The following is a 16406-nucleotide window of genomic DNA, read 5'->3' as shown; positions in this document are numbered from 1 at the left end:
TCCATCTCTAGGATGGTTTGCTTGCTGGTGTTGGGGGCCAGTCCCTCTTCTTTCCCACCCCCCCCCTTTTCTGCTGCAGCCGTCCAGGGAGTGCCCCAGGTATCAGCAGTTTTTCTGTTGTCTCTGGAGCATCATCTCTATAGAGCCTGGGGTGTCACCCTTGTAGTGGCTTCTTTGGGAGACTGGCCCTCCTTTGAGGGTTGTGAAGATCTGACCATGGGTCTCAGACCTTGGCCACATATACAGAAATCACCACACCCCAGTCCCAAATGAATTAAGGCAGCATAAATCTTGACACAGCTGGTCCTGCTAAGGGGTAGTCACTCTGTACCCCACCAGTGATCACTGTCAGGTGAAAACCAGGCCTGCATGGTAAAGCCACAGCTAGCCACAGGATGGCTTGGGAGGACGCTGGATAAGGTCAGCTGTGTCTGCACTGAGCAGAGTACCCCCACTGGACCTGAATAGCTGGCACCCCTTGCTCTTGCACTAGAGGGCCCGGGAGCTATGAGTCTGCCAGACATCACCGTTTCTGTCTCTCTGCATGTCTTGGAGGCTTGGGTCCCTGGATCCCCACAGGATAGAATTGCTCAAGATATTTGCATGGAGTTTGCATAGAGTGTATCTGTGCCATGGCTTTCTCTGCTGTGGTGGACATCTTTTGAAGTTCTTCTAGAAGTTTTCACTTCCTGTTTTCTTGCTTCATTTTTCTTTCTTTGGTCTGTGTGTATGGTGTGTGTGTGTGTTTGCATGGTGTTATGTACTTGTGATGTGTATGTGTGCATGTATGTATTCACATGCACATGCATGAAGGCCAGAGGTCAGTATCAATGTCTTCATCTATTGATCTCCATTTTTATTTCGTAGACCAGGGTGGCCTCAAACTCAGAGATTTGCCTGCCTCTGCCTCCCGAGTGCTGGGAGTACAGGCTCACACCACCATGCTGTCTCTGCTTTTATTACACAAGTGCTGAGGGTCCAAGCTTACATAGGTACTCACGTTTATAAACTGAGCCACTTCCCCTTTGTCTCAGTCACTGCTCTATTGCTGTGAACAGACACCATAGCCAGGGCAAATTATTAAAAAAAAAAAAAAGCATTTAGCTGAAGGCTTGCTCTCAACTTCTGAGGGTCAGTTCATCAGCATGGTGGAAAGTGTAGTGCCAAGCATGGAGAAGTAGCTGAGAGCTTTACATCCTGATCCAGGGTAGCAGGCAGAGAGAGAGAGGGGTGAGGGGCTGGGGAGAGCCTGCAATGGGGTTTTACAGCCTCAAAGCCCACCACACACTGACACATCTCCCCTGAGGCCACACCTCCTAATCCTTCCCAAACAGTTCCGATCCCTGGTGACTAAGTATCACTAGAGGAGACACCAGAACTTTTGGGCTGTGCCCTCTGAGCTAGATAGAGAAGCCTGGTGCAGGGGCTTCTGTGAGCAGAAATTGCATAGGAAGACCCAGTCTATACTCAGCCCCAGAGAGTAGAGGTGTGTTGCTCTGTTTGGTCTAGTCTGTGGTTAGCACCCCTTCCTTTCTAGCACCCCCCCCTCCCTTTTCTCTGTGGAGATGCTGGCATGGCTTCCTAGCCTTGTGTTGGCTTTCAGGCATCTGACAGTGCCAGGGTACAGGCAGTGATGGGTTTCATCGAATCTCCGAGTAACAAATCCAGCGTTGTCTTTATGCTAGTTTGATGAATACATCCCACTGGTGACTGAAAATCTAATTTATCATTCTGTGTCATTAACCACCTCCACAACTGGAAAACCTAACTTAAACTTGCTTTTTCAGAAAAAAAGGTGGAAAATAGCCAGGACTCCCAGCAGGGCCTGCTTCAGGAAAAAAATAATTATCTGGGGCAGCTCAGGCCAGTGTCTCCAGTTGTTCTTCCTGGAAATTTCCAGCTCAGTGGGCCCTTCCCTCAGGTGGCTCCCCCGTTAGGCACCAGCAGCCTCGGGCTTACATCATCAGGGAAAAGAGGGCTTATCCCTCTGAGCCCCCAACCTGAGACCTGGCTGAAGCCCTTGCTGAGTATGTCTTGGGCTCCCTTCCTGAGGTGGAGGCTGAACACCCAGGCTTTGACATGAATCTACGCTAGAAGCCTGGCTGTAGTGGCATCTGTAGTGGCATCCATAGCCCAGGAGAAGGTCAGGAATGATGGACTTGGATGGCATGTCTGCCCTCCAGTCTTCCTCTCTGTTTTCCCATAAGCCCTTGTTGGGGCCCAGGGAGACCAAGCAAGCAAGCAAGCAAGCAAGCAAGCAGTTTCGTACCACACATGACCTTTGCCTGTTGCCTGGCAGGATCTGGTGTCAGAAGCACATGTTCTGGGCTGTACTCTGTGGCTGTACTGTGGTAGGACCACTCCTACTTTGGCGACAGGATGGAGTCGCTCAGAGTTGTACCTGTGGACACCACCTTGGTATAAGTGATTGCAAGAGGTAGAGGCATGAGGTGGCTTGCAGAAGCCCAGGCCTGCTGCCCTGTTTCCTTCCTTCCTGGAACCCCAGGCCACCTGTGAAACCACACGGAGTAGAAGGACGCTGGGGAGGTTCACACCGTGGCTTGTGTGGTGGTGCGCTGTTCCCCTCGCCCAGGGCTAGCCTCTTCCAAACAGTTTTTACAAGAGCATAATAGGAGGAGACCTGTAACTAACATCTACCATGTTGTACTTCCTGTCCATGGTCTTGGACTAGAGCTTCTGTCAGTCGTGCCTCAGTTTCCTCATTGGGATGGCAATGCCTGGTTATGCTGGTTTACAGTGCTGGTGTGCAGCCAGTGCTCCTAGCTGCTGCTGTTGCGTGATCCCCACCTGAACAGCCCTTGTCGTTACTCTTGACTGTATAGAGACAGCAAGAACTGAGTTACCGTTACCACGGAAACGATTATAACCATGATAAACACCGTGCTCACTGTGTTTGCCGAGAAGCTTGCGTTCACTTCTGCATCTGTTGGTGGGTCATCAGGGGATGCTACCTGGTTTCACTGTGAGCACATTCTGCCTCAGAGAGGTCAGTTCACTTGCAGCAAAGGGTGGATGTGGGCTGCATCTGACTCTCGGCAGCAGGGTTTTGGAAGCTGTTGGAGCAACGTGATGCACATGAGACCTGAATCTTCTTATTGATGGCTCCAGTGGTGAGGTGCCCACTGCTTTATAAGGCAGACTTCTCCCTCATGGAAAACTCTGGCCATCGTAAGGATGTAATTAACTCCACCCAGCCGCTGTCCCCTGCGTCTGCCTATTGGACCCTCTGAACTCAGTGAGGCCCAGTGGCTTTTTTGGTCATCATTCTCCCACTGTGCTTAGTAAACACAGTGGAGTTTACTAAGTTCCTTTCAGAAATACCACTTTGGGTCCCATAAGTTCACGCAGCTATGTCACTTTGAATGTGGGTCCCTGAGTTTTCAGGATGGTATTCTGTCTCCTTGGAACCTGGTTCTGTTCTGACTTTACCCAGAGGAACCTGAGTTCAGCTGAGTTCTGAATTGAACAGGGAATTCTCACCTTTGACCAGTAGGTCGTAGGTCCCAGGGATCAAACGGGTTTGGGTGCAGAAGCAGCCTCCATTGATGAGTCACCCCTCTGGCTGGCTCTCTTCACCAATTTTATTTTCAAAGAACTATTTTATTTTTACCTGTGTGTGTGCATGTGAGCATGGTTGCCAGAGGAGCCAGATTCCTGGGAGCTGGAGTCAGAGGTAGTTGAGCCACCTGGTGTAGGTGCTAGGATGTGAACTCTGAATCTTCGGAAGAGTGGCAAGTGTTAACTGCGTATCTGCACCCCTTCCCTGCCCCCACACCTCGCTTATTCAAAAATTTTCTTTCTTTCTTTCTTTCTTTCTTTCTTTCTGTCTGTCTGTCTGTCTGTCTGTCTGTCTGTCTGTCTGTCTGTCTGTGTGTGTGTGTATGCATACCCTTGCATGTATGGTGTATGTTTGAAGGTCAAAAGATGACCCTGGGTCTCCGTCATCAGACTTCCATCTTTGAGACAGGTCTCTTGTTGGTCCTCACCACGTAGGCCAGGCTAGCCGGTCTACCCTCTTCTAGGGATCCACTGGTCTCTGCCTCCCACCTTACCATTTCTAGACTTATAGGTGCATACCACTATGCCTGGCTTTTTAGGTGGGTGCCAAACTCATTTTAGGTGGGGGATCCAAACTCAGGTTCTCACACTGGCAAGGCAAGTAGTTTACCAACTGAGCCACACCCCCTTCACCCCTCACCCCTCACCCCTCACCCCTGCCCCCAGCCCCAGCCCTGGATTGTCTTTTTGCTGTTTGGTTGTGGGTTGGTTTGGGTTTGGCTTTTTTTTTTTTTTTTCATCTAGTTTAGACATGGTTCCTCAGTCTCTTCTTCCAACCTTTTGGACAAGTCCTTGGGGATACCACGGCTTTGAACTTGATGAGATAGAGTGTCACAATCTTGAGGCTGATTTACCTGTGAGTGTGTCTGAGAACACATGCCTGACCCAGGTCACAACGGCTCCCTTCTTTGTGCTCCTCTCTCAGTTGTACAGTCTTGGTTCTTCCAATTGAAATTTAGCCGACGGAGTTAGTTCTCGGTGAGAAAGTGGCCTGATCTGATGCTGTACTTGGATACGCGGCCGAGGCTTCCTTTCCCAGGAGTGCCCTGCAAGGTTGAAAGTGAACAAGTGTGACTGTTGTGTGGTTCGCACCACTTCTCAGTTCTCTTCTGCCACACTCCTCTCCCTGTAAGAGCCTCAACAGAATCCTTGGAGGAAGCAGCCTGCACGAAGGCTCAGGGGCAGGGGTGGCTCTTGGTTCTTGGAACTTCGTGGAGTGGAGCCAACACTCCCCTGTGGCCTGAGACACCAAAGTCTGCACTTCCCCTGCAGCTTGGGCCACCAGCCTGGCTGCTAGGCTTAGTTTCAGTTCCCACCTTCATGGCTGACCTCAGGCAGAAATAGGGGCCAGGGCAGTCAGCTGGGAACGAGAACTGATCCTTTCCTCCTTCTGACTGAGTGCCGGACATTGGCTGCCTGTGGGGAGCCCTCTGAGGAGTGGCTGGACTTCTAGCTCAGGCTGCAAGACGTCAAGGAGTACGAGACAACTGCTGTCTCTGAGCAAGCTGCTGGCCACTCTGGCCTCCTGGGACTCTTGCCCGGCTGACCAGAGTGTAGTTGGTGCCTGGTTGATCCCTTGCTATCCCGAGCAGGCTGGTGGCCCTGAGTTTAGACCTCAGCCCCTCCTCCCCAGTGGCTTTGGCTGTCACTGTTTCCTTTGTTAGACAGTGTGGGACCTGTCTTTCAAGCCCAGCCAGGGGATTCAGGGTGATGCTGAGGCTAAGGAGGGACTGGACTGTGCTTATCTAGTTAGTGGCCAGAGCCACCCTGGTATACAGTGTAGGAGAGGCAGGGGACTGAGTATGAACACAGGAAATAGAGAAGTGCATGATGGCAGAGCCTGGGCTGTCTGGTGGGTGGAGCGTCTGGTTCAGGAAACTTCTCTGATGCTGTCCTAATGCCCCGACTGCGGAAGGTGATGGCCTGACACAGGCACCGCCACCTCAGCATCGTCACTACCGCTGCTGGCCCCTAAGTCTCTTCCATGTCTCACTTACCACACCTAGGGAGTGGCTGGAATCTTCTGGTTGAGATCAGCTGGGAGGTTAGTTGCTAGAGTACTTAACTACCACAAAGGAAGCCCTGGCTTCTGCCTCAGCACTGTATAAACTGATCTCGGTGGCACATGCCTTTAATCCCAGCTCTCAGGATGCAGAGGCCAGAGGATCAGGAGTTTAGGGTTCTTCAACTACATAGTAAGCTTGAGGCTAGCCTGGTCTACATGAGGCCTTGTCACTAGAAAACACTGTCCAGCCTTGATAATGTCCTTGCCTATGTCTGAGACGAGGGTCAGCTGATGGCAGCTGGGCTGGATGCTTTGTGCACTCTGTCCTGTCTCCTCTGAGCAAGAGGCCTGTTCACTTATTTATCTCTCAGTCCTGGGGACTGAACCCAGGGTGAGCCTTGAACACACACGTAAGGCATATGGTTACCACTGAGTCGTGCATGAACTCCAGGAGGCATTTCCCCCTGCCCATTTCACGTAGAAAGCTGTGATGACCAGTGTCTGTGGCCACCTCTGTCACTTGCCCATCTCCCTGCTCTGTGACTACTCCCACCCCAGTCACCTGCCACCCCTTGTCAAGCACTGTGTGTTTCCTACCTCTCGCCCTTTGCGGCTGCTCTTCCTGCTGCCTGCCACGTTGCTCCCTGTCCGCATTCCCAGCCTCCTTGTTTGGCGCTCATAAGCGGTTTATTCCAACTTCTCTGAGTATTTCTGATTGCTGGCTACTGATTTTTCTTTGCCTTTTGGCCTCTGTCTTCTGTATTAGGCCATGATAACCTACCAGGTAAAGTGTTTTTTGCCTGTTTTCTTGCATATTGACTCTCCTTTTTAAGGACAGTCAGATGGCACCCACAAAATGAATTAGTGAATGAGGGCGAGAACAAACGATCGTCTTAGTTACCTTTTCTGTCGATGGTATGAAACATCTGATGCAATCATAAGGGAGGGAAGGTTTATTGCAGTTCGTGGTTTTCTGGTTGTTCCATCAGGAGCAGGGAGGGGCGAAGCTGGTCTCCGTGCCTGTAGTCAGGGAGCAGACAGAGTGGATGCCGGTACTTAGTTACTGTTCTCTTCTGTGTTCAGTCTGGAAGCCCAGCCTTTGGGATTTCACCGCCCATATTCAAGGCTGGCCCACCCTGCTAAACCTCTCTGTAAGCACCCTCAGAGAAGTATCTTCTAGGTGACCCCAAATCTAGTTAGTTCACTGTGAAGACTGGCCCTCATATGAATGAGCCAGCAAGTGCGAGCTTCGCTCCTCAGCCCCTTGGCACACTGGTTCGGCATGACCCTACCTCTGCCAGGGCCTATGACCCTAGACTGACCACTCTCTCTTCTGTCTCTTCCCACACTAGGAGTTGGCCAAGAGGACCCCGGGCAAGCACCCTGACCACACCGCAGTACAGAGTGCCCTGCAGGCCATGAAGACCGTCTGCTCCAACATCAATGAGACCAAGAGGCAGATGGAGAAGCTGGAGGCCCTGGAGCAGCTGCAGTCTCACATCGAAGGCTGGGAGGTGTGTGTGTGTGGTCAGGACCCTGGGCTGAGGGGGCCGGACCCCCGTTTGCAGCTGTAGATCACAGGCTGGTGCCTTGGTTTGGCCTGCCATGTGATTGCTTTTGAGTGTCTTAGTTGCTTTTCAATGAAACATAAAATCCCAGATTTCAGATTTCTGTAGAAAACTTGGTAATGCTGCTGTGTCTCACAGTAGCTGCCGCAGACACCCGTCTCCTTAGCCTCTGTCACCGTGGGCCATGTTAACTCCCCTCAGTAACTGTATGCTGCCTCGCCTTCCTGCTACCTACAAACCTTTGAGCTTCTTGTGCCAGCATCGAAGGCAACATTTAGATATCTATCTATATTAGTTTATTTTCCTGTCACTGTGACAAAATGCCAGATGAAAACCACGGAAGGAAGGGTTTGTTGTGGCTCACAGCTGGGGATGCAGCTCATCACGGTAGAGAAGAACAGTAGCTCACACAGCTGGTCCCAGCATCCCACAGGAAGCCGTCGGAGACCAGACAGCTCTCTTCTCCTTTGTGCTCAGATGATGACCTTCCCTTCTCACAGCTGGGATTATAGAAGGTGATTCTAGGTCCTGACAGGTTCACACCGCCCCAGGTATATGTAACCAGCATAGTGTATGTAACTGATTTTTCTTTATCACACTTACCTCTGTGTGTGTGTGTGTGTGTGTGTGTGTGTATGCATACGTGTGAGCACGGTGTGCCACGTGTGTGTGTGTGTAGAGGTCAGAGGACAACAGGTAGAAGTCAGCTCTTTCCTTCTACTGGGTGGGACCTAGGCTTTGAACTCACGTCATCCGGTTTGGCAGCAAGCCCCTTTACCCACTGAGCCATCTCTTCAGCTTGTAACCAACTCACTTTCCTAACCCTCACCTCCTACACTATTGAAAGTTTCCTGTGTGTCTCTTGAAAGATGATAGAAAATACCACAGGTAGGAAAGGCCAGCTCAGCTGGAGCGAGATGTTAAGAGCTGAGATGAAAGGTTCCAAGGACAGATGTTGCTGTCTGATACTCTCACCCCACCCCCGCCCACCAAGCCCTGGGTGGCCTTGTATTTAATATTCCTTTCTTGTACCCCCCTGCTTCCCCCCCCATCCTGTGGAAGGCTCAGCTGCAGAGAAGACTGGGTCTTTGTTCAGAGAATAGGGGTGACATGTCCCCTGAACTCTCCCTCACTGGCTAACTCCCCCAGGAGAGCCCTCCAGCTCCCACAGTCCCTTGCAGATGGACTTTGGAAGGGGCATTGAGATTTGGTTTCAATCAAGTTGACAGGAGAGAAAAGATTCCCATAAGTGTGAGAGACGGGCTACCACAGGAGGGCCTGGATTTCTGTGGCGTTAGCAGTACAGCCTCCCTCTTCCCTCTAGCTTCCTGGGCTTCTAGCTTCCTCCCTCTAGCCTCCATTAACTGGCCTGAGTTGGTAGGATGGTGTGTTGATCAGGTAAGGCAGCCAACCTGGCATCTGGCTCCTTTGGCTGTAGGGGCTGTTCGTGGCTTTACCTGAAGGAGTACCATGTGGCCTGCCTTCCTACTGTGTTACAGGCCGCTGTCCTCTGCTCCTCTGCAGCCTCTAGGCACAAACTGGCACGTCCTGGTTGCCATGGGGCTGAGGGGTGACTCCGAGGAGCTCACAATGCAGGGCAGACCAGGATGTGTGGCCAGCCAGGCTGGGTGGGTGGCTTTGTTCCAACAGGGCTGTTTCCTTCCTGTGCCTTGGACACGTCTGTCACCAGTGCCCTTCCCTAACCCAGATATCTTGCATCTCTAGAAAGAGATAAGGGGGTGGGGAGAGGGGCTAGAGACCTACTTCAAGGTAGTGACATATCACCCGATCCTTGGTGTGATTTGGTCATTTGGACCATGCCTGACACCAAAGAAGCTGGGAAATGTAGGCCATTGGTCAGGCAGCCAAATGCCTGTGAAACTTGTTTCCCAAGATGAACAGAGGGGGATAAGGATAAGAGCTACCTGAGTGAGGGGTTCTGAGCTTGCCAGGATTCCATTCAGTCCCTATCCTCAGCTCTGGGAATCTGTATGAGCTGGCCTGACCCTCCCAGGACTCCATACAGACCCACTAGGTGCTGGTTTTGAGGACTCTTGCTAGCAGGACCTTCCTAGTCCCTGTCTGTGCTCCTCCTTAACACCTCTCCTGGTCCTCGGCCCCAATCTTATCATCGCTGCTCAGCACACCTGCTGTGTTAGCCAGTGTGACTCTCAGCCCACAGCCCTTGGTGATGACTAAAGCTGTTCCCCACTGCACCCACAGCCTTCACTGGATCCAGTGCTCCCAGAGTCCTGCATCCTCACATGGCATCTATCAAGCCCCTCCTGCATCCCCAGGGAAGGTCGTTAGGTGCTAGAATTCTCCTGACCTTACAGAAGTGCTTATCTTCTGGGGAAGGCTTATCAAGCCAGATGGCAAATAAATCACAGGGAAAGACAGACCACAGGACACCCAGACAAAACCCAATCCCCCATAGAACCAGATGCCGAGCCCCAGGGCCTGCTGTTAGCCCCGTGAGTTGGTGTATCAGCTCCCTGCACCCCTGAGTGTCTCCTGTAAAAACACATGCAGTCCACTGATGGCACTGGCCCACACAGCCCCCATCACATTGTGTTGGCTTTGTGTCTGCTGAGAGCTTTGCCAGTGGAGGCCTATAGGGATTTAGAGGTATGGAGGGAAAAGTGCTTGATGGTTAGTATTGTCAGTCTGACAGGGTCTAGAGTCACCCTGGAGACAGGTATCTCTCTTAGCCTCCAGGTATATTGATGAGGGATTATTTGCTGTCTGGGCATGCCTCTAAGGGTTGTCTTAGATTCATTGGTGTGGAAAGATCCATTTTAGTTGTGGCGGGACCATTCCCTGAGAGAGCTGAGCAGCGGCAGGCATTCATGGCTCTCTGCTTCCTGATTGTGGATGTGAGGCATTCATGGCTGTCTGCTTCCTGATTGTGGATGTAATGCAGCCAGCTGCTCCAAGCTCCTGCTCCATAACTACCCAGCTGTGATGGATTGAAACCTTGAATTGTGAGGCTGAAACAAACCCTTTCTTCCTTGAGTTATTTTGTCATGGCGTTTTTTCTCTGCAACAAGGAAAGAAACTCTAGACAGGTGTGTTCTTGGCTGCTCATTGCTGTCCTTCATTGCCTCCCTAGGGCTCAAACCTCACGGACATCTGCACCCAGCTCCTCCTCCAGGGCACTCTCCTGAAGATCTCTGCAGGCAACATCCAAGAGAGAGCCTTCTTCCTTTTTGACAACCTGCTTGTCTACTGCAAGCGGAAATCTAGGTGAGTTGCTGGGGCAGGACCAGGCTGTCCAGGAGGCTGGGGCAGGGCCTGGCTGCCCAGGTGATCTACTGGGTCAGGGCCTGGTTACCATGGTGATAGAAATAGATAGAAAAGGGCAATACTAAATGCCCCTTTCTCCAGGTGACACGTCAGTCTTGTCAGTCTCTCTCTCTGGGCTTTACTTTTTCTTATGAGTATTCATGGAGCTATCCTAAGTCAAGTTTTGAAAAGTAGTAAGGAGGTATTTTGCCATATATGTTTTAATATTCAGCCTTTGAAGTGGTTCATGTATTAGCATTACCCTTCTGTGGGTTCCAGTCATGTTCTCCCTGTACCCCAGGAGCGCTGCATCATACAGGGCAGCTCTAGCCGCAGGGCAGCTCTAGCCGGTTGTGAGGGTTCACCAGCATCCTGAGATCCTAAGGTCCCCAGGGTGCAGAGTGGGAGGGGAGAAAGCTCCCCCTGTTGGGCAGGAGGAGAAATGACCAGCTGGTCAGCATCTTCACATCTCTCAATGAGATGAGCCGCTTGCCCTCTGTGGGGTCCAGGAGTGAGGGACAGGTGTCAGGCACACTTGTGTGTGGTCGGAAGTGTCAGGAGGGGTGTGGAGCAATGGGAAGAGGGATAGTGAGGTTGCTAGAGGCTTGGATGGTGAATGGACAGTGGGTACAGAAGGGAGAGGGAAGAGTGTGGTGATGTGGGGATGGAGGAGGAGGAGGGGTGAAGTAGGCGATGAGGGATCTGTTGAGCTTGGGGATGAAGAAGTGGGAGGGGATGATTGCGTAAAGGAGGAGAGGGACGGGGGAGGTGGGAAAGGATGAAGCAGTGGATGAGGAGTTTGTTGAGCCTTGGATGCAGGGAGGAATAGACGAGGGTGTCGACAGGCTGGAGATGGAAAGGGAATGAGAGAGGGGGAGGTGCAGGGATAGTTAGAGGTTAGGAGTTGGTTGGCTAGGGTCGGCTAGGGGGTGGGTTGGTGGGTTGGGGGTAAGTATGGCTGTTGAGGGGAATGTAGGCATGGAGGTGGGCGCAGACTTGTTGGGTAGATGACAGATAGAGCATGGCTTGAGCATCAGGCGTGTTGGTGGCTGGGTAGATAACTGTATAGGTGGCTGGGCTTCTGCTAATAGGGAAGGTATGGGGAGGCTGAGGCTTGGTAGATAGCGCTCAGCTGGGCAGCATGTACTTGGAGGGTGTGGTTGGGTTGATGGCTGCCAAGGTCATTGGCTGGTTCTCCAAATGCACGGTGGATGGAGAGAGGGAGTAAGGAGGTCAAGGAGGAGGGTAATGGGCAGAGGGCATCTGTCCTGAGAGTGAAACAGTAGCCTCCCAGAGGCTTCTCCCAGAGGCTCCTCCATGCCTTTATCTGGCCAAGACTGGATCACACTCACAGCATCCTGGCCTTACGGACTGATGTCCCAGAGCCTCACTTTTCACTTTCCTTGTCTGTTCCCAGCTCTGAGGCTGTGTGAGGAAGCTGCCCACAAGGCACGGTGGCTGTCTACACGCTCTGCACAGACTCAGTTTCCTCTTCTGCAACAGGGGCCACGTCTGTCTTCTGTGTTTGGTTCAGAGTTTGGCCACTTCTCAAGCTCCATAACTTCTCCTGCCTGTGCCTCAGTTTCCTTGCCTGTAAAAACGGGGATGCTACTGAATGTACCTCGTAGGGTCATTGCATAGGTGAAGGTAGTAAGTGCCTGATGTGTGAAGTTGGGGCTGACTGATGGTATTTTCTCCATGGACCCTGCACTCATCCCTGCGTTCTTGGTGCACCTGTGGGCAGCCCTAGGGTACAGAGCCCCTCCTACAGTCCCTCCTCTCTGTTCTGGGTGTTGACCCTTCTTGCCACAGGCCTCAGTCTCCCTTCCTGTGACCTCCCAGTGTAGACATGTTCAGCCTGCCTCTTTTCCAAGTGTTCTCCTGCTTGCCCTGTATGGATCTCCATTACTGTCTTGTGTCTCCTGTCCTTCTGGGACCACCCCTAGAGACCTCCTTTGACAATCCTAAGACTAATGAAATGTCACCCCCTAGCCCTTCCCTGCCCTGGCTGAGGCAGGCACTTCTCCCAGAGCATACCAGGGTTTGGGAAACAGAATGTCCCCTAGAACTCCATGGACAGCTCCCAGCTGCTGGCTGAGCCTGCCCAGCCCCTGGCTTCCTTGCCAGGCCCTTCTTTCTTTGTGTCACCTGCCCTGGGAGGAATAGCAGTGACTTCCACCATCTTGGCTTCTGCAGGGACTCTCTCTGGCCTTCTTGTGGCCAGGCTAAGCTCTCTGAAGGCCACTCTTTCCTTAGTGACACAGGGAGCTGGCCTGAGGGAAAGGACACACTTGTCTCCAGAGAGGGCCAGGCATGAGGCCAGTGTCCTGTCTCTAGATTAACAACCAGAAGGCTGAGTGCCCTGTGGGCAGGGTCAGATGCTGGTGGATGGTGCCTGACTGACTGGAGTGGCCACAAGAAGTACCTGATGTGGCTAGGCAGCTGCTGGCTCTCTTGGTCCCTGTCTGGGATGTGGGTGGAGCAGTCTTCATTAACAGTGGCACAGAGTATTCTTGTTGATTTAGAAGCCGAGGCCTCCCTTTGGCCACCAAAAGAGGAAGGGGGTGTTCTAAAAGTCTACCTTCTCAGTTTACAGTAGGGGAAACTGAGGCCTGGAAAAGTTAAGTCTCATACCCCATTGCTGCCCACTCTGTTCTGAGAGGGCAGAGTTTGCACCAGGTCCTTCTGCTGCTGTGTGACTCTGGACAAATGCTTTTTTGTGTCTGTTACATGGGGCCAAAGCACAACTGTCCTGGAGGGCATGCTTTACATAATGAACAAGACATGTCCAGGCACCACTGTGAAGTGGCTGAGTTGGTGAAGGCTCAGGAGTGAGGGTGAGAAGACCATCCCTCTTCCATGTCCCTTGGATGTTTTGCTCATCGCTCACATGTGTCTAAGCTCGTCTTGTCTTCTGGTCTACACGCTGTTCCAGATTTTTATTCCTCAGTTCTTCCTCATTCCCAGTATGCAACATTAATGTCTCTGTCAGTTAGGGTTCTCTGAGAACAGACCAGCAGGATGTATATGTGTGTACACAGGCACCTGCATGCTCACAGACAGAAACACACACTCATGCACACAAGCAGATAACCACGTATAAATTGATGCATATCCATACACACATGCACCCATGTGTACCCACACATTTGTCTTGCATGTGCAAATATACACATGCAGGCATATACAATATCCACATGCTCTATCCCATTCATGAGATGCCACCAATCTCTGCTCTCTACCTGCCTCTCCTCTCAAGGCCTTATCCCCCTGACTCTTTTTTTTTTTTTTTTTTAAATTTTTTTATTGGTTATTTTATTTACATTTCAGATGCCATCCCTTTTCCCCATTTTCCCTCCCTAAAAAACCCCTATCCCATCCCCCCTTCTCCTTTTTGTTTTTATACAATTTTTTAAATGTTAATCAAAGGCTTTATAAGTTTGGTAATGCTCAATAACAAGATGCCCATACAATCAGAAGTGTAACCCAATACCCAGCCTAGATATATCAACTACCTTTGACTGGTGGAGACACACGAACATCTGCCTCCATGTCTGTCTGTCTGTCTGTCTGTCTGTCTGTCTGTCTCTCTCTCTCTCTCTCTCTCTCTCTCTCTCTCTCTTTCTCTCTCGTCACCTAGCTCCTTCTCTCCTTTCCTCCTCCTCTCCTTACTCCTCCTCTTCCTCTCCGTACTCCTCCCACCTTAGCTCCTCCTACATATCACCCTTCCTGTTAAAATAAAACTTTTCTCTTAAAATACAACTAGAGCATAACTATACCAATTTGTGTCAGTGAGGTACAAGATAGACCTAATACCCAGTCCATCATTTTGTTGACTAACCAGAACCTCTGTCATCTCTCCTAACTAAAAGACTTAGTTCTGAACCTGGCTTTTTTTCTTGGCTTTAGAATGAATGTCAGCTGAAAACCATCCTCTCAAATTTTTTCTCTCAAAGTAAGTAGCTGGAATTGGCTATGAGACTAAAAGTCTTTAACTCTGTCAGAAATCCAGAATGACTGAGTTAACTGAAATTATGGGAAACACAAAGCATAGCTCCTAAAACTTAGGTAACTTATAGAGACCGCTGAACACCTGGACAGTCCCTATACTACAGAACGTTGGAGCATCTGATCTTCAGCATTCTGGCCCAGGATCATCTGACAGACCTAGTGATGCAGAATTATTAAGGGCTGATTACTCTGTCTTGGCAGATATAATCAGTCGACTATTCCGCAAGTGTGTCCTTTTCTGGACAGTAATTTGTCTGTAGATGAAAAGAGGCTATTCTTGCCTGGTGGCTGTCTCACCACAATTGGAATAACTCCAAAGATGCTCAATTTCTTCTTAGAATCCAAGACAGGAAGCTGTCAGGAGTAGACAGGTCTCTAATCAAAATGAACATTAATACAGAAATGTTTATAACATCAATTCTGTGGACTTCTGATGTTTTGAAAACCAATTATCCATGTAAAGCAATCTGAACTATTGTCTGTTAACTCCTCTCAGCTATTTCTAAATAAAATATAGAAAACACCTTAACAGTAAACTCAGAGCCATGAATTTGCTATAGGCCCTTAACTCACAGGCTAACCATCTCAAATCAGTTAGAAAAGTTAAAGAAGGACTGGGTCTAAGCCTTGTATTCCTAAATGTGTTATATAGGCACAATGCCTATGAGAGTAACAATATTAACCTCACTTTTATATCAATAAGAAGCTCATACCAATGAAAACCTTAAATTTGAAATCAAAGTAAATTTTGTACCATTTAAGAAATTATAACTTCATCTTAATAACAATTATACTTATTTCTACCAGTAGGTTATGGTTATGCAATAAATCCTAGCTAATCCTCCCTGTTCCAACAAAACCACTCCTTTCCCCTAGAAAGACAGCCCAATATTAACCACCTCAGTCCCCAAGCCCAGGGAACTTCTTCAAGCTGATTATGGGCGTTGAGATATTAGAAGAGAGGCAGGATCCCCCTGACTCTTAACATCAGAGTTTAGAAGTCAGCAGATGGTACCACATTCAGGCTGTAGTAGTAACTGAATATGTGAGCAATAGGGTTCCCCCAAGTAAAAGCATGAGTTGGGGTAGGTGGGTGATGGATAGGTGAATGGATAACATAGATGGGTAGATGGATGAATAGGGTGGGGGTTAGTGTATGGATAGGTGGTTAATGAAATAGGAAGATGGATGAGTGAGTTTATGGATTGATGGGTGGATGAATGGTGTTTGGATGGGTGGGTAGGTTACAGATAGTATCAGTAGATGGTTGGAGATGATGAATGGGTGGGTCGGTTAGCCAGTCGGTGGATGATGGAGTATGGACAAATGGAGTGTGTGTGTGTGTGTGTGTGTGCGTGTGTGTGTGTGTGATGGTTATATGGATGGTAGATACGTGGGTGGTAGTAGATGGTATGTGGATGGATAGTAAGTGGATAGATAGATGGATATAGGTACTCAGATGGATGGATGGACGAGAGGGTGGATGGACAATTGCCTTCTATTCTGGTTTCAATTTGGGGGGTACCATCTGTTAGAAATCCATGGCCCCCTCCCACTTGCTAGCCCAGCCTACTGGGTTTCTGTTCTTCCTGTTGGTCTTCCACAAGGTCCCCATTAACTGAAGAATTGATCTGTGAGGTCAACAGAACTGTCAACCTATTTCCAGATGAGGAACGATGACCAGCAGAGACTCACCAGAGTCACCTGCCCACCGGCAGACACCCCATGTGCTTCACCCTAGCCCAGAGCCCCTCCCTGCCCCAGACCCTCCCCTCTGTGATGCTCCCTTTGTGGGGGATACTGACTTACCATTGTCTTTCAGGGTCACTGGGAGCAAGAAATCTACCAAGAGGACCAAGTCCATCAACGGCTCCCTGTACATCTTCAGGGGTCGGATCAACACTGAGGTCATGGAAGTCGAGAACGTGGAGGATGGGACAGGTGGGCCCTGCCCCTCT

At 50.3% G+C, this 16406-nt stretch overlaps 1 protein-coding gene across 1 annotated transcript in view; it reads left to right on the top strand.

Annotated features, from left to right (window-relative positions):
- The window catches only part of Prex1 (phosphatidylinositol-3,4,5-trisphosphate dependent Rac exchange factor 1), a 148625-nt gene that overhangs the window by 84272 nt on the left and 47947 nt on the right, over positions 1–16406 (top strand). Inside the window, exons 6-8 of the mRNA XM_034495589.2 lie at positions 6937–7098; positions 10265–10398; positions 16271–16389. Of these exons, the coding sequence (XP_034351480.1) occupies positions 6937–7098; positions 10265–10398; positions 16271–16389 (415 nt within the window). The remainder of the gene's footprint in view (positions 1–6936; positions 7099–10264; positions 10399–16270; positions 16390–16406) is intronic.

The sequence above is a fragment of the Arvicanthis niloticus genome, chromosome 2 (genome assembly GCF_011762505.2).
Source record: "Arvicanthis niloticus isolate mArvNil1 chromosome 2, mArvNil1.pat.X, whole genome shotgun sequence".
Lineage (NCBI taxonomy): Eukaryota > Metazoa > Chordata > Mammalia > Rodentia > Muridae > Arvicanthis > Arvicanthis niloticus.
Note: the sequence above shows the minus strand (reverse complement) of the source record. Positions and strands in the feature narration are given on the sequence as shown.